A 24,774-nucleotide genomic window follows, 5' to 3' on the forward strand; every position below is an offset into this window, starting at 1 on the left:
AATCAATTTAAAAGCTCATTCGACTCATTTCCGTCTATATACGTATATATATATATATATATATATATATATATATATATATATNTATATATTGTAGTGGTACACCAGTATTATCAGTCGGAAGTAAACAACGAGTACGTGATACGCGGGAACGCGGCTATTCTCAAGTGCAGCATACCGAGCTTCGTTGCGGAGTTCGTTCAAGTAGTTGGCTGGCAGGACGATCAAGGGAACTCTTTTAATCCGGACGAGAAGAACGGTAGGATGTGGAGGAGTTATTTTCGAAAGTTAACTTCGCAGCGACGAGTCCCAGCGATCCGTCAACGTCGTATGATGAAACAGTTGGATATAGATCGTTCGCTCGAAATTCCTCGTTTTCCCGACGATCGAGAGTCGATCCTTAGCGCGACGTTAACCCTTTCGCTACGGGCGAACACTCCCTTCGAACGAGAGCAAAAATCTGCACGTTACTCGAGAATACGTAGTCGGCATTTTTTTATTTTTTGGTGATTTTTTTTATTATCGAGGAATCTCGTACGATGTACGATGACGAATACGATAATTCCAATCGCTCGTATGCACAATATACAGTATCTTACGCAGATCTAACTATAGTAACGAAAGGGTTAATTTAGAGAGAAAGACCCTTCGAGGGAAGGCCACTCATCGCAGCTTTCGTTTCCACCAGTCGTCACTCAGTACTACGAGGCGGAGGTCGTGTCCGAATACGTGATACGCGGAAACGCAGCCATCTTGAAGTGCACTATACCCAGCTTCGTGGCGGAATTCGTGTCGGTCGATTCCTGGGTGGGAAGCGACGGCTCGACCTTCAAGCCGACCAACGATTACGGTACTGCTACTTCCTTCGTCCTTTGTCTCTCCTCCCCCTTGCTCCCCCCGGCAAGCTTACTGGTAAAAGTTCAAAGTGGCAACGATTCGTTTCCGGTCCACGCCGGTCTGGCTGGCGGCGGTCGAACGGCGGCGGCAACGCGAACCATCCCAGGGTTAACGAACGCCTCCCATCTCGCACGCCTCGGGATTAATACGCCCTCTCCTCAAGAAAATATACCCGATTACCAACCTCGAGAAATATATGAGAACGTAACGTTTCGATTGGCGCGCCCCTTTCCTTCCTCCTCGTGGAAGGAGGAATGGATCGAGAGGGCGTTCTCTCGCCTCTGTTTTTTTTCCCGTGCAGTCGTCACGCAGCCGTATCAGCCGGAAATTCTCACCGAGTACGTGATCAGGGGGAACAGCGCGATATTGAAGTGCAGCATCCCGAGTTACATAGCGGAGTTCGTTACGGTCGAGGCGTGGATCAGGGAGGACGGAGAAGTATACATACCGGAGGATCCAGCTGTCGGCCAGCATGGTATCGGCGTGTGAGAGGGTTTAGGATTAGTTCGCACGGCGAAATCTCCTCCTCGAATCTCCTCCTCCTTCGAATCTTAACCCTTTCGTTCGAGAAAAAAAGAGACGAATTCGCATGGTTTGTTGGTCGATTCGATTCGAGGTAGGCATTATAGAGGATGGGCTCGTTCGTCGAGGCGTGCTTTTTCCAATCCGACGGAATCTAATTTGCGTTACGTGCATCCGGGTGTAATCTCTCTGTATATGCACCTCCACGGTACGATCGTTGATCCTGTGCTTGTTTGTGCCCGCGCGGGCAGTCGTTTCGCAGTTCTACGTCACCGAGGCCGAGAACGAGTACGTGATAAGGGCGAACAGCGCGATCATGAAATGCAAGATACCGAGTTTCGTGTCCGAGTTCGTACAGGTGGATCAATGGGTGGCCGACGATGGAACGGTTTACACGGGCGGAGAGGATTACGGTAGGCGATGGCGATGATTACGATGATGGTGTCACGATTTTTCTCTTTTCTCGCCGAATATTATGTTTAAGAAAAAAAAAAAAAAAAAAAAAAAAGAAAAAGAGAGAAACTCGGGGGCCTCGATTTCTCTCCATCCTCGGTTCTCCGAATTTTCAAAAATTCATCGTTTCGCTTCACATTCCCCTCCCCTCCCTTTACTCTACGTAACGAACGGGCGTGCGATTCCGTTTCACGCTCTCTGGGAAAAATGCGCGTTGCAGTGGTCCAGCAATTCTACGAGACGAGGGTCATCGACGAGTTCGTCTTGCGCGGCAACACGGCAACCTTGAAGTGTCTGGTGCCGAGCTTTGTGGCGGATTTCGTAGACGTGATCGAGTGGCTGGCTGTCGAGGACGGATCCACGTACTCTGCCAACAGCCAAGAAGAAAAGGGTACTCCTTCTCTCTCTCGTCTCGATTACTCGAGAAGATATTTAGCGAGACCGCGATGAGCACTTAGCTTCGTTCCCTCTCCCTCCTCCTCCTCCTCCTTCCCCTTCCCCCCGATCGATCGAGAACAATCGTTCCGTCGATCGAGAGGCCCGTAATAATGGAAAGAGGCATTAATTTCCTTATTTACCGTCGGGTTCCCTTCGATCATGCAATATTTTCCCCCCGCACAAACAAATCTCGCGTATCTCGTCTTTAATTCCCTTTAGTTTCGTTTCACACGAAAATAATAATAACAACGCGAGCAACTCGATTTGACCGGCTTAACAACCGACCAGACCGTTTTAATGGAATTAATAAATGGAATTACCAGCGCGCTCATCATCCCCCTCGCTCGGGCAATAAGGCTCGATCAGTAGAGCTTTGCCCCCTCTCAGGGTGTACAGACGCTCGGAGGAACGAAGGAATCGGTAGAGCAGAGTGGATTTGTATCGGCGAGAAGTGGAGAAACTTTAGCGGTATTCAACGCAAGCTGTTCGACGGGGGAAAGCGATGGAGCGGTGCGGCTGGCAGTGGCCTCGTTACTCGCCGCGATCCTACCGGATTAGGTTAACTCGGATTAATCGAGGCCGTGGAGCGCGAATTAAACGCGACCGCGAACGGGACGATCCACTTTCGTTCGGGTGACGATCGAGCGCGAAAGGTAATAGGTAGACCGCGGCCCGATGGAATTTATTTCACGGCCTCGGGTGTCGATCGTACGTTGCCGAGTATCGATTTCTGCCTTTTCTATCCGGAGAGATCTAATCCCGTTTATCGAGGGGAGGATCGATAGGATACGATATTTGTAGGGCGAGGATATCAATCGTAACGGTTAAACGTAAAATTACGTAAAATTATCACTCGAAGTAACTCGATTCGTTCGAAAGTTTAATTATAATTAGTTAGTGTCCGCGAGAGAATGGCCGAGCGTAGTCAGGATTTTGTCAATATTTGATTTTAATCAACGAGATTCCATTTTTATAGAACTTTATGGCTTTAGCGCGAAGAAATTCTGCGATTGTCTAGTGTCGAATATTTTACTTTTTAAAAACAATTGTAAATGGCGAAACAAATAATGGTTGTGAATATACCTGGTGAATATAATTTCTAATGTACGCGTTTCTTGGCATAGGATGCTGCTGTTATCTTCTCGTTTATGAATTATTCTTTTTACAGACCACCATACAGTCACTGTAACTTTTTTCGGCCGATGGTTTCGACATTCGTTTAGAATTTTCATTAGCATCTAACCGTTGTCTAGATCGTGTACGATTATCGTATAATATTCTCATTTCTCATCACAGGTTATAATCCTATTCAAAAATTTCTACCGTTTTACACGATAAACACACTTCGAAACACAAATGTCTGAAAATGTGATTGGAGATCAGTCTCATTTTCGAAATTCTCATTTTCAGACCCGAATTTTTCGATAGAATCTTCTCCTAAGAAAGTTAACCTAATATTTCGATATGCTTCGGCTGCACTTATTACAGGCTTAACCTCGTAAACAGGAATAACATTCTAAACTATTCTAAACTTCTTAACACTATATCGTTCACTTTTCAAAAAACGGTTAAACCAATACAAAAAAGAACTTGGAAACTTATTGCACAAAGCAAATACAAGAGGACAACGTGAAAATACGGCAAGCAAAATATAGGTTAAGTAGAGTTTACAAGTCGCGATTGATTTATCCGAGAATTGGCAACTTCACGTTGTACAATCTATATTCCGTATATATTCCGTGTTAACGTATCATACGTTAATACGTTTATTCGTTTTCTTCTATTGATTTATCCGAGAATTGACAACTTCACGTTGTACAATCTATATTCCGTATATATTCCGTGTTAACGTATCATACGTTAATACGTTTATTCGTTTTCTTCTATTCGATCGTAGACGAGCAATAGTATCTCCGCACTTTTGCCATCTTCTCGTGAACGAAACGAGAAAATACGTTTCACGTGTGGTTGCGCCGTTCCATTTGCCATTAAAGGTCATAAAATAGGGCCGTGGAAATACGTTCCGTGTCAAATATTTGTCGTTCGACCAGAACGAGCGCTGCTGAAATGAAACGGTTTGGAAAACCGGCACCGTTTGCTCGGCCCCGTTCCGTGATTTCGGATTAGATTAAGCCGGGCTAATCAAACCGGCGAGGAAATTGATGTCCGCCGGCTAGCCTAATTTCCATCGAATGGAAAGAGAAGCGACGTCACGCTCTCGTCGTGCGCTATCCGTTTGTCGGCAACTCGCCGATTCATTGAAATTTTAATCGAGTGGATCAAAGCAGTCGATCGACAACTGTCTCTCTCTCTCTCTCTCTTTATATATATATATTTTATATATATATATAAAATATATATATAATATATATATATATATATATATTCCCTGTTTGTCACGCTTTCATTCCAGTGGTCGCCCAATACTTCGAGGTTCAGGTTTACGATCAGTTCGCGATCCGCGGGAACGCGGCGATTTTCAAGTGTCAGGTTCCATCGTTCGTCGCCGACCACGTGGACGTAGTGGGATGGATCGATTCGAACGGCGGCAGTTACGTGGCCGATGGACAGTCGTACGGTATCGATCTCAAGCATGGAACGAGAAAGAGATTGGCTAAAAAATTTCGCTCCCTCGTCGTTGCCGTGGGCCGTTCGTTCTTCGATTCGTGCGATGATTCGTGGAGGGGAAAAAAATCGATGGATCGGATAGAATCGGCTTCGTAATCGGATAGAATACGATAGGGAGGGCGCGGGGGGATGGTAGATAGGCTCTCGAACGCTTTGAAAAGCTACGCCGAGTCGAGCGTCGCACGAATTCTCGAACCGCCGATCGCAACGATCGATCGTATCACGGATACGAGGGTGTATGTAGATGTGCGGCTTATGGTAAAACCGGAAACCGGTGTCTGGTTGCAGTTGTCGGGCAGCGGTATGCAGTGAACGTGATGGACGAACACGTCCTTCGGGGGAACGCCGCAATTATCAAGTGTCACATACCGAGCTTCGTCGCCGAATTCGTCGAGGTTGACTCTTGGATCGAAGACGAGACCACTGAAATATATCCTAGCACCGATTACGGTACACCAAGATTAAACAGAGATATATAAAAAAGAAAAAGAGGAAACGACGAAACTTTTTTTTTTTTCCATCCTCTTTCGTTGTCTACGCTCGCGAGGCTTTTCTCCTTTTCTCTCTTTCTCTTTCTTTCTCTCTCTTTCTCTTTCTCTCTTCCTCTCGAGCTAACGCTTACGTTTGCTCCATTTAGCGCCGCGTACAGGCCGCGTATAGGAGAGAGAGAAAAAGAGAGACGGACGTTAGCTTTCCATTCGCAATCACGTGGTCGCGAAGCAAACGTTTTCAAGGATTCTTTCCTCCCTCCCCCCTCCCCCCCCGGCCATCGACCGGGAGGTTATCGCTCGTCGTAATAACAGTAGCTGTACAATATATCCTCTGCGATCCTGTGTTCCGTTCGAGCAGAGAAATCGTTCCCTCGATTCGCACGCGACGAACGGAGACACGCAACAGGTACGATCGCCATTGTGAGTCGTCACCGCGATTGCAATTACTGAGGAGGAGGGGGGAGGGAGCCGGAAATCGGTCGCCACGAGAACAGGTTGCGAAGGATGTAGCAGGATGCTACAATCGTGACAGTCACGAGTAAATAAGAATAAGAAGAAAAGATATGAGTCGTAGCTATTTCTTTTTTTTTTTCCTCGTCTCTTTCGAGAACGCTCTCTTTCGTTCCATCGGCCTCCACTCTCGAATTTCGAATCGAACGATCGACGATATATGACAAAGCGTGGCAAATGACGAGATCGTTCGAAAATAGATGCCCCTCGTTTCGACGAGTAAAACGACGAATTATCGTTGAAATTGTTCGTACGACGTTGACTGCCGCTGCTCGCGCTGTCCCAGACTTTCCCTCCTTCCCCGTGAAAATGTTTTTTGTCACGGCCCCCCTTCTCCCCACTAACCACTCTCTCGCATCTCCCCTCTTTCCTCCGTGTGTGACTACTCGATCCAAAATATACGTGTGGTTGTGGTTGGTTTTTCGTAGTAGTAGTGGCTTGCTTCTTTTCGTGTAGTCGTCGATTGCATGCATCGGGCTCGTTCGTCGTCGGGTGGTTATTCCATAGCCGGAAGTCACCGAGAGGAATCGTAAACACGCATCACGTGGATCGAATACCGATCACGACTTTTTAATCCTTTCGTCTTATTCGCTTTCTCCTCTAATTCTTCTCTTGATATTAATATATCGAGTAATAATATATATAACGAAGAAACGTAATTTTAACGTAATTCGTAGAGAGAAGTAGTTCGAAATTTGCGATCGAATATTATTATTATTATTATTATTATTATTAATTAGGTTAATTCGATCGTATTAAATGGATACGTACGTAAATGTGTTTAATGATGGATAAAATTAAACGCTCGGTTTCGAGCGTTGGGAGCAAAAAGGATTAAAAGGATTAAAGGGGATATCGGAAGCTATCCTGCGCGCAGTCCTCGTCGAGGACAATGCAAACTCGATAGAATTTCCCTCGAATGTTTGACGAGCGGGCCCGAATTCGAATAGAACGTTGAAACTACGAGACGAATGATGGATAAAATACGTTCAACGTTCAACTTTGCCAAGTTTGTAGTAATGGGGCGCATGTATTAATCAAGACGGCATTGTGCTCGTCCAATGCACGCGTGTACGAGTATCGTGCCGTCCTATATCGGGGATAATTGAATATTTCTGATTGCCAGATCCGTATCTGATATCAATTTCCGTTAAAACGTCTCTCGCCTCGATTAAACTGTTCCAATATATACATATATATATATATAATCGATACTGGCCGGAACGTTCTTTCCGATAAGTCAATTATCCCTGGTTAGAAAGTTGCACGTATTTTTTGTTCGACAAAAAAAAAAGAGGCGAGAAATATAATCATTTTTATGACTGAAACAGATGGAAAATACTTGGTACTGCCTTCCGGAGAGCTTCACATCCGCGATGTTGGACCCGAGGACGGATACAAGACCTATCAATGCCGCACCAAGCATAGACTTACCGGAGAGACGAGGCTGTCGGCTACCAAGGGACGACTCGTCATTACCGGTAAGTGAGAAGCAACGAGAACAAGAAACGTTCGAGTTTCATCCTCGTCGAAATCACGATTCTGATTTAATTCGTTCTCTCTTTTTCTTTTTTTTTTTTTTTTTTTTTTTAAATATCGTTCGAGGACAATTCGCGCGATAACAAAATTATTTATCGATATGATTATTGTCTTTTTTCAGTCCACTCGCGCGTAGACATTTTCTAACTGAAAATCAGAATCGTGTTTCTTCAGTTTCGAACCTGGACTACACTGACAATCTTGAAATAATTTTCGTCAACGATTTTCGCGGATTCGTAATCATGTTTTCTTCTTCTTTTTTTTTCTTTTTTTTTTTTTTTTTCTTCTTCTCTCCTCGATAAACTCGATTCTCGCCAATTTATTGTCGCGCGACAAGATAAACGCGAGCATGTTAAACGAGGACTCTTTTGCCATGCAAATCGGTCCCCGCATACGCGATACCGAATCCGTGTCGCTGCCCGTTGCTCCAACCATCTCTTTTATCGCACCGTATCGGGAAACTTTGGTCTAGGTTCGAAACTGTTTACCGAGGCAATTGATTTTCCCCGAAAACCGGTGTAACCAGACCAGTTGAGCGTTTCAACTACACGGTGCAATTAAACGTAATCAAGCGAACATTATATATATATATCGTCGTTGTATCTTGGAAAATCGATTGCCCGCGAAGTAGCCACGATATCGATGTAATCATTTTTGAATCCAACCAGTTTCATCGAATCCGATGATTTTTTTATAAACGAATAAACACATCTCGCGAGAAGGAGATTGATTCATTGTGAGTTGGATGGAAAAAAATTAAAATATAGAGATAGATGTATAGATCTTGATGATGAAACTGGTTGGAAAAACCTGAATGCTGGGACAGGGTACCCCTGCGGGCACGCGCCACCGCCCGTCCATGATTTGACTCTTGGCATGATCGGTTTCGATGAAATATTGGAAATATTATTATATATACATATATATATATATAGAGAAAGAAAAAAAAAATAATAAATGTATCGAAAAGAAAAAAAGAGAGACAAATCGACAAACGAAAATAAAAAAAAAAAAGAAAATTCAAATTCTCTCGACGCTTTGCGGCGCCCTCACGCGATCTCCGGGCTCTGTCCTTCGCTCTGTCTCGCGTGGTAAGTGAAAACGTCACTCTAACTACCAACCATCTCAACTATCTCAAACGAGACCAAATACGAATGTTACGAATTGATCGCGCTCAATGCAGCTTTCGCCATTTTCGCCCCCCCCCCCCTCCCTCCCCATATCGCATCCGATCGCCACGATTTCCCTATTTTCGAGGGACGCTCAGAGTTGGGCGCAGAAGTATTCTACGATCGAGCACCTCGCCTCGGATTTTGCGATTTTCCCTTCGGGGTCGATGGGATCGATTCCAATCTCCGCGAAGGGGTATCGCGATGAGGATCACCGATCATAGTTGTTTCGTTGCGAGGCAGAACCCGTGGGCAGCGTGCGGCCAAAGTTCCCCTCGATGGACAACATTAACGGGCTCTCCACGGAATCGAAAGGCGATTTACCGCTTCTCTGCCCCGCCCAAGGATTCCCGGTACCGGTTCATAGGTACGGAACACATTATCATTCGTATGACAAGATAATCGCGCGCATCGAACGAGGTGAAATGAAAGTTGTGACGAGAGGGGAGGGGAGAGGGGGTTGGAATTGGATTGCCTTTTGGATAAGCATTTTCCTTTTCTTCTCGAAAACTTTCTTTTCTTTTCTTTTTCGAGAGAAAGAGCCTGTCTCCCTCGGGGGTTGCCCGTTCCACGCGTTCGCGAACGAGCGAATCGAGGAGAGGAGTTGACGATTGGTTCGCGCGTTGTGAACCGCAGAACCGGTGGGCAGCGTCCGGCCGAAGATCCCCTCGACGGACGATGTGCGTGGGTTGAGGAGCGCGGTGAACGGGAGCCAGGCTTTGATATGCCCTGCACAGGGGTTCCCGGTTCCTTCGAACAGGTAGAGAGTAGGGAAGAAAGGAGGAAAGGATTGAGAGAGATGTGCGCGCGCACGGATGTGAATGGTTTGCAGACAGATGGTTCGTTTAATTGCAATTTGATCAGAGCCGGTTGGGAGCGTGAGGCCGAAATTCCCGACCATCGACGACTCGAGGAGTTTTCGAACGACCAACCACGGCTCGGTCACCCTTCTCTGCCCCGCGCAGGGCTACCCTGCCCTCGTGTTCAAGTAAGTGATTCGACCAGCCACATTCTCGTCTTCTTCTCCTCTTCTTTTTTCTTTTTCTTTTTTTTTTTTTATTTTTTACCCCGCAACTCGCTCAGAACCCGTGGGAAGCGTCAGGCCGAAATTCCCTTCCGTGAGCAACATAAACGGTCTCGCTGTTGTTACCGATGGAACGCTGCCGCTCCTCTGCCCGGCGCAGGGATTTCCTGTTCCCAATCATAGGTACGTGATCATCGAGAACGGAAAGTTTTTTTCCTTTCCAAAAATTGGGGGTGTAAAATTTCGTTCACCCTTCCTTTTTCTCTGCGATCGTGATCTTTCGACCGAGTTCCAGTTACTTCAGAAATTTCAATTGGTTCGAAAGAGAGTTACTTTATTTTTTTTAACCCTTTCGTTACTAAAGTCGCTCTCCATAAATTGACCGACGTATACTATAGATCGTTTTGCATGAGATACCACGCATGAGATCGCGTATTGCTCGACGAGCGATTTATTTATTACGTCTTTCTCTGGAAAGATTTTGTTTTTATTCGTGTTTGCCTCTCACGAGATTCCGCTCACGATCTTTCTCGAGCACATTTTTGCCGCGGCGGAGAAATCTTAACCCGTAGCGAAAGGGTTAAGAAGAGTCGCTGCTTACTTTTCGCGTTTCAGCTTAGGAAATCGGCCGTTCAGGTTAGTGAAATGGCTCGCGCTGAAAGAGAACGCTGTATCTTAGCAGAAAGTGCAAAAAGTGGTGCCAAAGATTTTGGAAATTTTTGAAAGACGACGGTGAGGAAACGATATAATCTTGATACTTGATTTGACGTAACAATGAATTTGAAAAAAGAAATTTGCACACGTAATATCAAAGGATGTCAAAATTCACGCAAGAAGTAATTTTTTGATAGAAAGTCCAGGTTTATAAAAATTCTTTATCGATTCATTAAGTATAGGGTTGTGAAATGAAATAGCGTAATGGCTTTGCATATGCTTTTCCATATTAAATTTTGACACAGCGCTCGATTCCCTCCTTCGAGGCTTGTCGGCCTCGAAAAAGGAATCTTAAATCTCAAAAAAAGTCCAACGAAAAATCGCACGATCTGGCCGCACAATTCTGACCATCGAAACGGGAAATTACGACCAGGAAATGACTCATGCGGTAATTAAATTGTTTCTCGGCCTGTACGGCATGTGGCACCGTCTTGTTGGAACCACATGTCGTCCATATCTTGCAATTTAGACACCAAAAACTGGATTATCGCTGTAGCGAGCACACATTAACATTATTCCCTGACCAGCCGTATTCAAAGAAAAATGATTATATGATGCCTCCAATCGCCAAAATCCGCACCAAACACAGTGACACGTTGTGGATACATTTGTTTCTCACTCGTGGATTTTCTAAATCCCAATGACAATTTTGTCCATCAACCAATCGAGATGAAAATTAGCGTCGTCCCTGAAGATGATTTTGTTCGAAAAAAACCTTCGTTATTTTTGAAAAATATCGGTCAACAATGAAAACGAAAAATTATTCTTTCGTATAACGCTCCATTTTCAATAATCCTGAACTGTCTTTTTTCTTTTTCGTCGCCTACAAATTTACCGCTCAAATGGCGCGAAATTCGAATCTTGCCTAAATTTTCGAACATCCTATATATAAATATATATATATATATATATATATATATATTAATAGTAAAAATAAAAATTGAATAATAATTCAAAGTTTTAATTTAAATGGATAATGAAATAAAATATGACTTAAGAATAGAATTATTGTTATTAAAATTAATAAAATATTTATTGAACATGATAAATATATTATGATTGAAAGATAGATTGAATACAAAATTAAATAAATTAATAAAAGTATTGAATTATTATAAATATTATTTAAACAAATCCTTGAAATAAGTGAAATTATTGATGAAAAAATTATTTTTGATAAAATTAAAGTTGTTAAAAAAATTAATTTATTAAATTTATACATACATATATATATATATATATATACACACACACATCAGGGTGCAGGGGTTCCCGGCCCCTCTCTCAGCACGAGACGCTTGAACGCGATCGTGTGGTAAAATTCAGAGCCGGTTGGGAGCGTGAGGCCGAAATTTCCTACGATCGACGACACGAGGGGATTCCGTACGATGAAAGACGGCCCGGCCACGTTGCTGTGCGCCGCCCAAGGGTTCCCTGTCCCGGTTTACAAGTAAGTCACGGGGCGAGGGTCGGATGGATGCACCTTTTCTTCTTTTTTTTTTTTTTTTCTTTTCTCGATGCGCAGAGCCAGTGGCGAGCGCACGCCCCAAACTCTCCACTACGATCAACCTAATCGGACTCACCACCAACACGAACGGAAGCTTGCCGCTTTTCTGCCCCGCGCAAGGATTCCCCCTCCCGTCTTATAGGTAGGGAACTCGTGGATTCGAGGGGATTATTCGCGGTGTTGTTTCACACCCAATTTCAGTTTGAATATTACCGTGTTAATTCACTTTTGATCAACGATTATCGTTAACCTTTTGCAGGTCTTTTTTCGCTCGGCCACACGATTTATTAAATTTCTTAGCTAAATTAAAATGATTTCATTAAAATTAACGTGTAAAAAACTTTTGTATTCTAACGTCTTGTGCATCTTTACGCGTAAAGAAAAAGAAAATTTGTCGAATATTAAAGTTTATATCGTTGTTGTCGGTATTTTAATAATAGAAGAGTAATCAAGATCCTCGGTTCGTCAGCAAGTGTCGCGATAAATGTCGTTTGATATTTTTCATCTCTTTTTTTATTTTTCATTCTATATTCTTCTTATACTACATCTCTATTTCCATCGCTGTTTCCTTTTGTCTATCGTCGATCTCTTAACGAATAGAAATAATTTCGTTGTTCAGTAAAAATCGTCAAAATTCACAAAAAACTTTGAAAATAATATTTCTATCGATCGTCAAACTCGAATGTAATGTATGTAAATGTAGTTCGATCCGCTATACTCGATGTTATATTATTCATAAAATTATACCTAAAAGGATCTTAGAAATTTTAACCCTTTGCACTCCAACGCTGGTGACTCCCACCAATATATTTATTTGTGTTTGATATTTTTTAAAATATTCGCGAATAGATTCTTCTAACCTCTTCAAGTGTAATCTTATGTAAAATAATATATCATCAAATTTTCTTTAATATTATTGTCAAAGTTTTGTAAGCAATGATTTTTCGTTATCGAATAACGAAATTACTTCTATTCGTTAAGAGAGAAGGAAAATGGGGATGAAAACAGAGATGCAGAAGGTGATAAATAAGAATAATTTAATTATTCGCGCGAAACGATATTTAGACTTTAACCCTTTGCACTCCAGGCCTGTTTCGTTCGGTCGAATCAACTTCAGACTCGCGCGTTCTCATAAGATTACCATAAGATAATTACTCATAAGATTACACCTCATAAGATTATACGTAAAGAGCCTAGGAACCTATTTACGAAGCGATTTTCTAAAAAAATCAAACTCAGACTAACGTCGAAGATGTCATTCGACTCACGATCACGGACTAATTTGAGATAAAAATCTATCCATTTAACAATATATTATTCTACACCTCATAAGATTATAAAGAGGTTAGGAACCTATTTATGAAGCGATATTCTAAAAAAATCAAACATCAAATTCAGACTAATACCGAAGATGTCATTCGACTCACGATCACGGACTAATTTGAGATTAAAATCTATCCATTTAACAATATATTATTCTACATAAGATTATAAAGAGGTTAGGAATCTATTTATGAAGCTATTTTAGAATATATTCTTAAAAAATCAAACATTAAACTATCAAATTCATACTAATACCGAAGATGTCATTCGATTCACGATCAGGGACTAATTTGAGATAAAAAATCTAGCATTAACCATTTAACAATATATATTCTATATATTCTATATATTTCTATATATTCTATATATTCTATATATTCTACACCTCATAAGATTATAAAGAGGTTAGGAACCTATTTATGAAGCGATATTCTAAAAAAATCAAATTTAGACTAAGATGTCATTCGACTTACGATTACGGACTAATTTGAGATAAAAAATCTATCATTAACAATTTAACTATTTAATAATATATTATTCTACACCTCATAAGATTATAAAGAGGTTAGAAACCTATTTACGAAGCAATATTCCAAAAAAATCAAACTCAGACTAACACTGAAGATGTCATTCGACTCACGATCACGGACTAATTTGAAATAAAAAATCTATCCATTTAACAATATATTATTCTATATCTCATAAGATTATAAAGAGGTTAGGAACCTATTTATGAAGAAATATTCCAAAAAAATCAAACTCAGACTAACACTGAAGATGTCATTCAATGTCACGATCACAAAATAATTTGAAATAAAAAATCTACCCATTTAACAATATATTATTCTACACCTCATAAGATTATAAAGAGATATTAGGAACCTATTTATGAAGCGATTCTAAAAAAATCAAACTCAGACTAACACTGAAAATGTCATTCACGATCACAGACTAATTTGAAATAAAAATCTACCCATTTAACAATATATTATTCTACACCTCATAAGATTATAAAGAGGTTAGGAACCTATTTATGATACGATATTCTAAAAAAATCAAACATCAAATTCAGACTAACGCCGAAGATATCATTCGACTCACAATCACGGACTAATTTGAGATAAAAAATCTACCATTAACCATTTAACAATATATTCTATATATTCTATATATTCTACACCTCATAAGATTATAAAGAGGTTAGGAACCTATTTATAAAGCGATATTCCAAAAAAAATCAAACATAAATAAATATCCTCGCCGTTCAAGTTCAACAATCTCAGTGGTGGAGAGTCACCGTTGGAGAGCAAAGGGTTAAAAGAACCACGCAAGCACAGATAAATAAATATCGTCACCGTTCGATCAAACTCCGTCTCGACGTTCGCTCTTTCGACTCGAGGAGGGTTCCCTGTCCCCGTGCGCGCGCATCTCCGTGACGCGATTCCTTTTTAACTTGCTCGCAGAACCGGTGGGGAGCGCTAGGCCCAAGTTTCCGACCGTGGACAACTCCCGCGGCTTCGTCTCGAGCCTGGACCAGCCTCTCACGCTCCTGTGCCCTGCCCAAGGGTTCCCCGTTCCCTCGCACAGGTGAGGGGCTCGCCCTGTCCCGGCGACGCTCGATCCGACGCTCGATGACCCGTGCCCTCCTCGTTCTCTTCCCCAGAACCGGTGGCCACAACCAAGCCCAAATTCCCCATGACCGAGAACTCGCGCACGTACGCGGTACACCTCGACCAGCCGTTGACCCTCATGTGCCCGGCCCAGGCGTTCCCGGTTCCAGCGTTCAGGTACAGAAACGAAGTGAACGAGTTCCGTGATCGAACCGGCTCCGTCTAAGAGATTATCCCTTATCGTCGTCCCTCTCATCCGTGTCATCATCTATCAGAGCCTGTAGGGAGCAGCCGGCCGAAATTCCCCTCGTTGGCGGACTCGCAAACGTTCAGAGTGGCGTTGGGCGGCGCGATGACGTTGCTGTGCCCGGCTCAGGCGTTCCCGGTTCCAGCCTTCAGGTAACGTCGAGAGGAGATCGAATCTGTATCGCGTCGAGAACAGATATATCGCGGATGAAGAGATGTGCCTGGTCGCGTTCGTTTCTCCAGAGCCTGTCGCGAGCACGCGGCCGAAATTCCCCTCGTTGGCGGACCTGCAAGCGTTCAAAATGGCGTTGGGCGGCGCGATGACGTTGCTGTGCCCGGCCCAAGGGTTCCCCGTTCCCTCGTACAGGTAAACAATATTTCCACCATTCCCTCGAGCTCAACTCCTTCCCTGTTCTCCGTCAGAGCCGGCGTCCAGCGCTCGTCCGCAATTATCCGGGCCGAGCGATCTTCAACGGTTCAGCGCCTCCTCGCGAAAAAGCGTCACCCTTCTGTGCCCCGCCCAAGGATTTCCTGTGCCCGTCTATAGGTAGGAGTGAAAAGAGCGCGCGATCTTGGGAGGGGAATGAGAGAAGACGCAAAGGAGTGTCCCTATTCCAGCATATATAGGGATACACCTAGTAGCGTCTCGCGTTCTGTTTTTAGAACCGGCGTCGAGCAGCAGGCCACAGTTCCCATCCGTGAACGACGTCGGATTACGCGTGACGAAAGCCACGGGATTCTCGTTGCTTTGTCCCGCACAGGCGTTCCCAGTCGCCACGTTTAGGTAGGTCGATCGTGCCTCCAATAGAAGGAGCTCGCTTCTTCTCCTCGTTCCAACTCCCCTGTCCCAGTATATATATATATATATATCTCGTGAAAATATATATATATAGTCGTGAAAACTCGTTCTCTTCTCCTAGTGGCCCTGCTTTTTCTAGAAGGTACTTTTTCTAGAACCGGTCGGGTTCGCGAAGCCAAAGTTCTCCACGATCGACAAGAGCCGAACGTTCGAGGCTTGGCAGGGTGACGGCGTCACGCTGCAGTGTCCCGCCCAGGCGTATCCCGTCCCAATCTTCAAGTAAGTCGGACGAGCAAGCGCGAGACCCCCCCTCCCGTTATTCTCTCTTCTCTTCGCAGAACCTCTGTCGAGCTCGAAACCAAAATTAACCGCTCTGGACGTGAAATCGACGAGCCCGAGCACGGCCACGGGCACCGTTACCACTCTCTTGTGCCCCGTCCAAGGATTCCCCGTGCCCGCGTTCAGGTAAATCCTCGTTCGATCTCTTTTTCCCATTTCGACATCGCGCGTGCGCGCGTGGATCCTGGAAACCGATTTCGAGACCGAGCTTTCAACGTTTCCTCTCTCGTAGAACCGGTGGCCGCCACGAAGCCCAAATTCCCGATGACGGAGAATTCGCGCACCCTCACCACTTACACGGTGTCGCGCGATCAAGCTTTGACTTTACCCTGTCCAGCCCAGGCGTTCCCCGTTCCAGCCTTCAGGTACGGAGAAAGAGAGAATGGGGTGAATTTAATCGATCGAGGAGGAGAGTTGTGTTCGAAAGGGATTATTACCCAGCGTTGCAACGAATCGGCATACATACATCCGCCCGGATATATATCTCTTTTGGTCAGAACCTGTGTCCAGCTCGAAGCCAAAGTTCACGAACGCGGACATAAAGGTGGTGAGGCCGACGGCTAGCTCCGCTTCGGTGTCGATGACTTGCCCCGCCCAAGGGTTCCCTGTCCCCGTCACACGGTAAAGTAAAATAAGAGAAAGAGGCCATAATTCTCTCCCTCCCCCTCCTCTCAGAGCCTACCTCTAGCTCGAAGCCGAAACTGCCCTACAATCGTAAGGTCGAGTTTATGGAAGGGAGGAACGGCGATGCGTCCTGTCTGACGTGCCCGGTGCAAGGTTACCCCGTTCCACTTTCGAGGTGAGAACACGATATTTGACACACGGTCGATGCGAATATTTAAACCGCGGTCGATGCAATTTCCCAATCGGGCAAGCGGGGGGTGTCGAATAACGATTGCCTTTCGCTCCTCCGTTAATTCTAACTTCGCTCTGTCGTTCGATATCCATATACACATACACACACACACATATATATATATATAAAAATGTAATCGCCATACCGTCACCGATGAACGCGTATCTTCCCCAGAACCTGTTGGATTCAAGTCGCCCATATTCTCCACGGACAATAGCCTTAGTAAATACGCGAGGCGCGAGGGGACGAGCGTGGTGCTCGCGTGCAGCGCTCAGGGATTCCCCGTGCCTAAGACCAGGTAACCTCGCGCGTCATTCATTCGTTTGTTTCTCCTCCTCGATCGACATCGGTTGAGAAGAGGTCCCTCAATTTTCGTGGAACACGTTGTTCTCGTCTCTTCTTCTCCCTCTGGTAGAACCGATCGGGTCCAAGTCGCCGATCTTCTCCAACGATCTCAGTTCAACCGCGTACGCGAGACGGAAGGGGACGAGCGTGGTGCTCGCGTGCAGCGCTCAGGGATTCCCCGTGCCTAAGACCAGGTAACCTCGCGGCGAGAACAATTTCCATTTTTCTCTGTTATTTCTTCCTTTTTCCCTATATTTTTTCTTTCTTTCTTTCTTTTCTTTTTTCCTTTCGCTTCGTAGAACCGGTCGGATTCAAGTCGCCCATCTTCTCCAACGATCTCACGCTTAGCGCGTACGCGAGGCGCGAGGGGACGAGCGTGGTGCTCGCGTGCAGCGCTCAGGGATTCCCCGTCCCTAAGACCAGGTAAAAATCCGTCGAAACCTTTCGAAAGGTGGTTCGAACGAGATATCCGGGGGTTGCTTAAGTGGACGGAAGAATTAGTTTTCTTTCCTATTGTGAGAATTTTTATTTAAAAGTATTAAAAGGTGTTGTAATGGCTTTGCGCTCCTGACGTGAACTCTTCGGTTCTTCGCTTGGATTCGACGATATTTATTTCACTTGATCGATTTGGAGTAATCTTGTGAAATGTAGAATATGATATATTATGGTTTCATGGATTTGTTTATGTCAAATTAGAGCGCGGATCGAAATATATTTTCGCCGTTGGTCCGAGTTTCACGGGAATAGAAATATTATTTTCAAAGTTTTTCGTAGTTTTGTAGAGGCGTGATTTCTTCGTTATTGAATAACGAAATTATTTTTATTCGTTAAGAGATCGATGGTGGAGAGAAGGAAAAGAGAGACGTGTAGTGTAAGAAAAGTAGGAATAATAGATTTTATATAAAAGTTTTATACGTTAATTCGTGTGTAAAATCATTTTAAGTTAGCTAAGAACGGGTGTGGAGTCGTTGGTTTTGCCTGGAGCGCAAAGGAATAACGTAAAAGTACTGAATATATGATAATAAAATATATATAAAAAAAATTAAATCACAAGTAAATATTTCTGAAACCCTTAAGAAATCGCGTAGCAGGCGAAAGAAAGCATTTCGAATTTGACAAACGTACGATGAATTTGACCTTGAGAATTAGAAATGAAATATTCTAAAGTTATGGCTATTTGCTACGAGAATCCTATAAATTATCCGATAGATACGGAACTAAATAGTGATAATTTCAGAAAATAAAAACAACTGAAACTGAAAATGATAAAATGAAAAAAGCCACGTACTGACAAGAGAAAAGACCGAAAGAAAGAAATATCATTATTGCTTATTTCTCTAAAATATAATAAATAAACAATATATAAGATAGATAAATATCAAAGATGTCATGGGTGTCAACAAAATTAATTTTACTATTCTTATCGCGTGAAACGACATCTGAAACATATAAAAAAAATCATTTTTAACGTGAAATAATTAACTTAACTTTGAGTTTAATTTACAAAAAAAAAAATCGATAATTTAAATTAACGATTTAAATTAAAATTTAAACGCTTCTTAATAACAAAATATTTCCCAATCATCGAAACGTGACCGATCAATTATTTCCCCGCCTGCATACGCATACATATTTCGTTTAATCCGTGAACGTTCGAAAACAGGATTTAAACAACTGAATTAAAATTTTCTTTCATCGTTCGAACCACTGTTTCACGCGGCGACTCGAGCGATTTATCATTTCCAAAAAACAATAAGCATAGCCCAGTATAAGATTATATTCCCTCCTTGTCTCTTTATGCACGAGGCGTAAGTATAAAATAATTCTTTCGATAATAACCACGCACAAATCGTCTCGAGTACGCCCGCCCTCGAAAAGAAAAGAAAAAAAAAAAAAAAAAAAGAATCGAAGCGGAAACCACTCGAGAGGGGCGGCGTGTGTTTTCGTAGAGCCGGTCGGGTTCAAGTCGCCGATCTTCTCCAGCGACGACAGCCTGAGCAAATACGCGAGGCGGAAGGGCACGAGCGTGGTGCTCGCGTGCAGCGCTCAGGGATTCCCCGTCCCTAAGACCAGGTAATCGGGAGGGGTGGGGGTGGGGAGAGAACCGAAGAGAAGCGAACTTGGATCGATCGATCGGTGGATCGATTTCAGAGCCGGTCGCAGCAAGGTCGCCCCGATTCACGTCGGACGATCTGAGCCGCACGATCGGCCGTTCCGTGGGCCAGCCCGTCCCCATCTTTTGCGCCGCGCAGGGGAGCCCTCCGCCCACAACTAGGTAAACGAATCAATCGCGCGTATCGATCGAAATTATATCACGCGACAAACAAGAAATAATCCGAGGGTCGATGTATTGTTTATTAGAACCTGTTGGAAGCAAGGCGCCAGCCTTTGCCGGGGATCAAAAACTTTCTCTGTTGGTGCGACGAGCGAACACGGACGTTAGTCTTCCTTGCAATGCCCAGGGACATCCTACTCCTGTGTATAGGTAGGACCGAAGAAATTGGACCGAACTTGGAATCGAAGGAAGGGAACTAATCCTTTCTCCCTCTCCTCTCCTCTGATCCTAAGATCGTCGAGAAAAGGGGAACCCTGTCCTAGAGTTGGCAATTCCCCCCCGTTTTGACTTCCTTTTCCGTTGCTCAGAGCCGATGGGGATCAAAGCGCCGGCCTTCCTGGGGGACGTTAAGTCGTTCCTCCTCGTTCGTAGAGCGGGGTCAAAAGTGAGCATGACGTGCAACGCCCAGGGGCATCCTGTTCCCGTAACCAGGTATTATTTAATTGAAAGGTTGTTTTGGACGAAGATACTCGTTTCGATGCAAAAATTTAACCCTTCGCGCTCGGTGATTCTCATTCGAAAAATATTTATTTATTGTTTGAATATTTACAACAATATTTATTCTCGCTTGATCGTTTTGGAATATCGCTTCGTGAATAGGTTTCTCTTCAGATATGATTTTATGAGGTTTTTATCTCGAAGATCAGTGGAAATGTTATTTTCAAAGTTTTTGAATTTTGGGAGCATGGAATGTTCGGTGAATGAAATCAGTTCGAGTGAGAAGACGAGCTATCAATCTATTTTTCTTAATTCTAACTTCCTTTGATCGTTGAATATATCTTATATCTTAAGGGAAATTAAAATTTCTCTTCCAACTTTATCAATCTCTTCAACAATTTTAAACAGAATTTAATTTACTTTTATAAATCAATATATAATATAATAAGCAGATGAATAATTGTACATAATTTTTCTTAACGATTAAGAAGGCGTTGATGAACGACTCTTCAATAATCCAATTAATCAATGATATATTTTCCTACAATTTCTGTTAACGCATTTCCCTATTAAATTTTCTTTCCCTTCCTAATCATACATAAAACTATATCATCATAATTGAACTTTTGCTAATTCATTATTTAAGATCCAATATCAATTGGACAGTTATTTATATATTATATATTAGTACAATCCATTGTTAAAAATAAAATATCACATTTAAAAGCATTTTTTTTGTACAATCATAAGAAGAAAGGAGAGGTTTGTTACAAAGTAATATCTCGAAAAAAAAGAGAGAGAGAAAGACAACAAAGACGCGTTGAAAAAGAGATTAAGAGATGAGGATGGAGATGAAATAAGAGGCGAATAATAGTAGATAGTGAACGTGAAAGCAATAGTTCAAATGAATGAATGAATGAATATCGCGAAAGATACGGAAAGAATAACACAGAATCGGAAGAATACAAGAAGAATACAATTTGTTATCCGGCGAAAAATCTGCAGGATCGCAAGTATCTTCGAATATATGAGTGAACCGTTTCTTTAAAATTGTTTCTTACTGATAAACTTATTAATGAAATAGCGCGCGAAACAATATTTATTCACGCTTGATTGTTTTGTAATATCGCTTCGTAAATAGGCTCTTTATGTATGATCTTATGAGGTCTTATCTCGAAGATCAGTGGCGATGGAAATATTATTTTCAAAGTTTTTCAGTTTTGTGATTACAATTATGCAATAGAAAAGTTAGAAGAAAAAGTACTATTGCCCTATTTACAAACTTGAGGATGCATCTTGGTAATCGATAAAATATCACACAAAACGACAATATAGACTTTAATATTCCATAAATTTTCTTTCTTACGTGCAAAGATACATAAAATATTAAAATACAAAGTTTTACGCGCGTGAGATCGTTTTAAGTCAGCTGTAAGAAAACATCGAACGTGTGGTGTTCGACCGAGCGCAAACGGTTAAAATCGCGACTGTTTTGAGAAAAACAGAAAAACATTGAGTTCCATCGTGATGATTCCACGAGTGAAGTCCATTAAACGACCGACCGGTCGAATGCGAATCTTGGTATCGTGTTTCCGTTGTGTAACCCGATACACTATTAATCCGGTAAAAAACAGTTTCGAAGGGTATGCTCTTCGCTAATCCTTGTGACAGAGCCGGTCGCCTCGAAGAAGCCAAAGTTCTCGAGTGACGCGAAGAAGGCCTGGTACGATCGTGTGGTCGGCCAAGATCTCACGCTCTTCTGTCCCGCCCAGGGGTTCCCCGTTCCCTCGCATAGGTATACCTCGAAAAAAGAAAAAAGAATTAATCGTTGAACAAGTGTACGTCTATCGTATATCGAAGCATGGCCTTCTCTTAATAGAACCTCGAAGAAGCCAAAGTTCTCGAGCGACACGAAGCTTAGATCTCACGCTCTTCTGTCCCGCCCAGAGGTTCCTTCGCATAGGTATACCTCGGAAAAAGAAAAAAGGGAAAATTAATCGTTAGACGAGTGTATCGACTCTCTCTTATCGACAGAGTCGGTCGCCTCGAAGAAGCCGAAATTCTCGAGCGACGCGAAGCTTAGATCTCACGCTCTTCTATCCCACTCAGGGGTTCTCCGTTCCCTTGCATAGGTATATCTCGAAAAGTAATAGAGAAAATTAATTAGACGAGTGTATCGAGGCCTTCTTTCTTATCGACAGAGCCGGTCGCTTCGAAGAAGCCAAAATTCTCGAAGCTTAGCTGGTTCGAGCGTATTATCGGCCAAGATTTCACGCTCTTCTGTCCCGCCCAGGGGTTCCCCGTTCCCTCGCATAGGTATATCTCGAAAAAAAAAAAAGAGAAAATTAATTAGAGTGTATCGAGGCCTTCTTTCTTATCGACAGAGCCGGTCGCCTCGAAGAAGCCGAAATTCTCGAGCGACACGAAGCTTAGCTGGTACGAGCGTATTATCGGCCAAGATCTCACGCTCTTCTGTCCCGCCCAGGGGTTCCCCGTTCCCTCGCATAGGTATATGTACCACGCGAGAAAGAATTGGAATTAAATCGTTTAGACGAAGCATGCCCCTTTCGTGTACGTTTCGATTTAGAACCGGTGGGCAGCAAAGCGCCGGCGTTCACCGGCACGTTGAAGGGCGGATGGATGGAAGCGGAGGGGGACAGCCACGTCGTGCTCCTCTGTCCCGCTCAGGGGTTCCCGGTTCCAACGTATAGGTACATCTTGGAAAATATTAATCGAGAAAAAGCAAAGCAGCTTTTAAAGCCCGTTCTTTTTTTTTTTTTTTTTTTTTTTTACTTTCACCGTTCTCGCGTTAGAACCGGTGGGCAGCAAAGCACCTGCGTTCACCGGCGCTTTAAAGGGGGTTTGGATGGAGGCGAAAGGGAGCACCCATGCCGTCCTCTTCTGTCCCGCGCAAGGATACCCCGTGCCCTCGTTTAGGTAATCGAGGAGCGTCTTTTATCCACCCTCCAGAGCACCCTTGGGCGATCGTAATCGTGGCAGACGACGCCGATCCGGTTGACGCGTTGTTGCCCCCTTGGCCTTGTTCTCGTTCGATATCGGCCACTTCCCTTTCCCCGACGTTCCAAAGCGGAACGATTAATTCTGCCTCGTTCGTCGCGTTGTGCATTGTTAGAACCGGTGGGCAGCAAGGCACCGGCGTTCACCGGCGGGGACGTGAGGGGCGTCTGGCTGGAAAAGGGGGCTGGATCCAGCGCCGTGTTGCCGTGCCCCGCACAAGGATATCCCGTCCCTTCGTATAGGTAAAAGATATGTGTAGGGAAGTGGAGCGAGGAGAGATCGAAGAAAAGTATCGATTGCTCTCCTTTCTTAAACCTAAAGGGGCGTCCCGTCCAATTACGTAACCGTACGTATTAACAGCTCGTTGACAGCTTCCTTGTTTTGTGTATCCATTTATCAGAGCCAGTCGGGAGCAAAGCGCCGGCGTTGATGGGGATCGTTAGAGGAATAATGTTGCGAATCCAGGCGAAGTCCAGTGTCGTGATATTCTGTCCAGCGCAGGGCTATCCCGTGCCTTCATTTAGGTAAAATTCTCACGAATTCTTTAAAAGAAAATTATACACGGTGTACACGGTTTTCTAATTCCTCCTAATAATCCACCACCTCGTTCTTCGTTCGAGCTCGATGCTTCCCCTCGTTACTGCTAACATTATTAATCGCCACGTTCTTGTTTGTTGATCGCATGCCCACGTGTACGCAACAAATTCGTAGAACCGATCGGGACGAAGGCACCTGCGTTTACGAGCGAGTTGAGGGGTGGTTGGCTGAGGAAGGGAGCGAGGTCCAGCGCCGTTCTGTCGTGCCCGGCCCAGGGTCATCCTGTGCCCACGTTTAGGTAAAACGCTCGTTCGACGAAAGAGTTTTTTAAAAAAAAAATCCTTTCGAATTAGAGCCGGTCGGGAGCAAAGCGCCGGCGTTGACGGGTGACTTGAAGGGCGGCTGGAAGGAGAAAGCCTACGAGTCGACCGTCGTTCTCTTCTGCCCGGCTCAGGGCTATCCCGTGCCCAGTTTTAGGTAAATCATTTCGAAAAAACTTCGACTCGGAAAAAAAAAATATATATATATAAGCACCTATGTTGGTACTATTTTCGTTTTGGCCGAATCAGAGCCGATCGGCAGCAAAGCACCCGCGCTGACCGGGGAGATGAAACGGGGTTGGAAAGAGATCGGTACGCGATCGAGCGTGGTGTTGACGTGCCCCGCGCAAGGATACCCTGTGCCCGACTCTAGGTAAATCTAGATTACGCCACGATTCTTTTCTTTTCTCTCTCTCTCTCTCTCTCTCTCTCTCTCTCTCTCTCTCTCTCTCTCTCTCTTTCCACGGATAGAACCCGTCGGTAGCAAAGCGCCGTCGATTCTCGGCGAGAAGGGAAGTCTGATGGAGAGGCGGACCCGTGCCGACATCGTGATCCTCTGCCAAGGGCAGGCTTACCCTGTACCAACGTTCAGGTAAACAAAAAGCAGGAGAATCGATCGTCCTCCCTTTTCAAACTACTCTCACGTTTCTTTCATTTTACTCCCCTCCCTCCCCCGGAAGAGCCGGTGCAAAGCAAGGCTCCGTCCGTGACCGGTG

At 43.9% G+C, this 24,774-nt stretch overlaps 1 protein-coding gene across 32 annotated transcripts in view; it reads left to right on the forward strand.

Moving 5' to 3' along the window:
• LOC122719735 (Down syndrome cell adhesion molecule-like protein Dscam2) overlaps positions 1–24,774 on the forward strand; it is a 67,549-nt gene that overhangs the window by 7,501 nt on the left and 35,274 nt on the right. For 23 of the 32 annotated variants that reach the window (XM_043945832.1, XM_043945835.1, XM_043945837.1 and 20 more), the window contains exons 5-7: positions 1,199–1,372; positions 7,271–7,420; positions 19,772–19,895. In XM_043945832.1, coding sequence (XP_043801767.1) covers positions 1,199–1,372; positions 7,271–7,420; positions 19,772–19,895 — 448 coding nt within the window. Of the gene's footprint in view, positions 1–97; positions 260–688; positions 851–1,198; positions 1,373–1,670; positions 1,833–2,092; positions 2,264–4,723; positions 4,889–5,226; positions 5,389–7,270; positions 7,421–11,735; positions 11,836–19,771; positions 19,896–24,774 lie in introns of those variants that run through there. The other 9 variants (XM_043945820.1, XM_043945844.1, XM_043945821.1 and 6 more) reach the window with 8 other exon arrangements.

Source organism: Apis laboriosa, unplaced genomic scaffold (genome assembly GCF_014066325.1).
Source record: "Apis laboriosa isolate Shangri-la unplaced genomic scaffold, ASM1406632v1 scaffold9_cov152, whole genome shotgun sequence".
NCBI lineage: Eukaryota > Metazoa > Arthropoda > Insecta > Hymenoptera > Apidae > Apis > Apis laboriosa.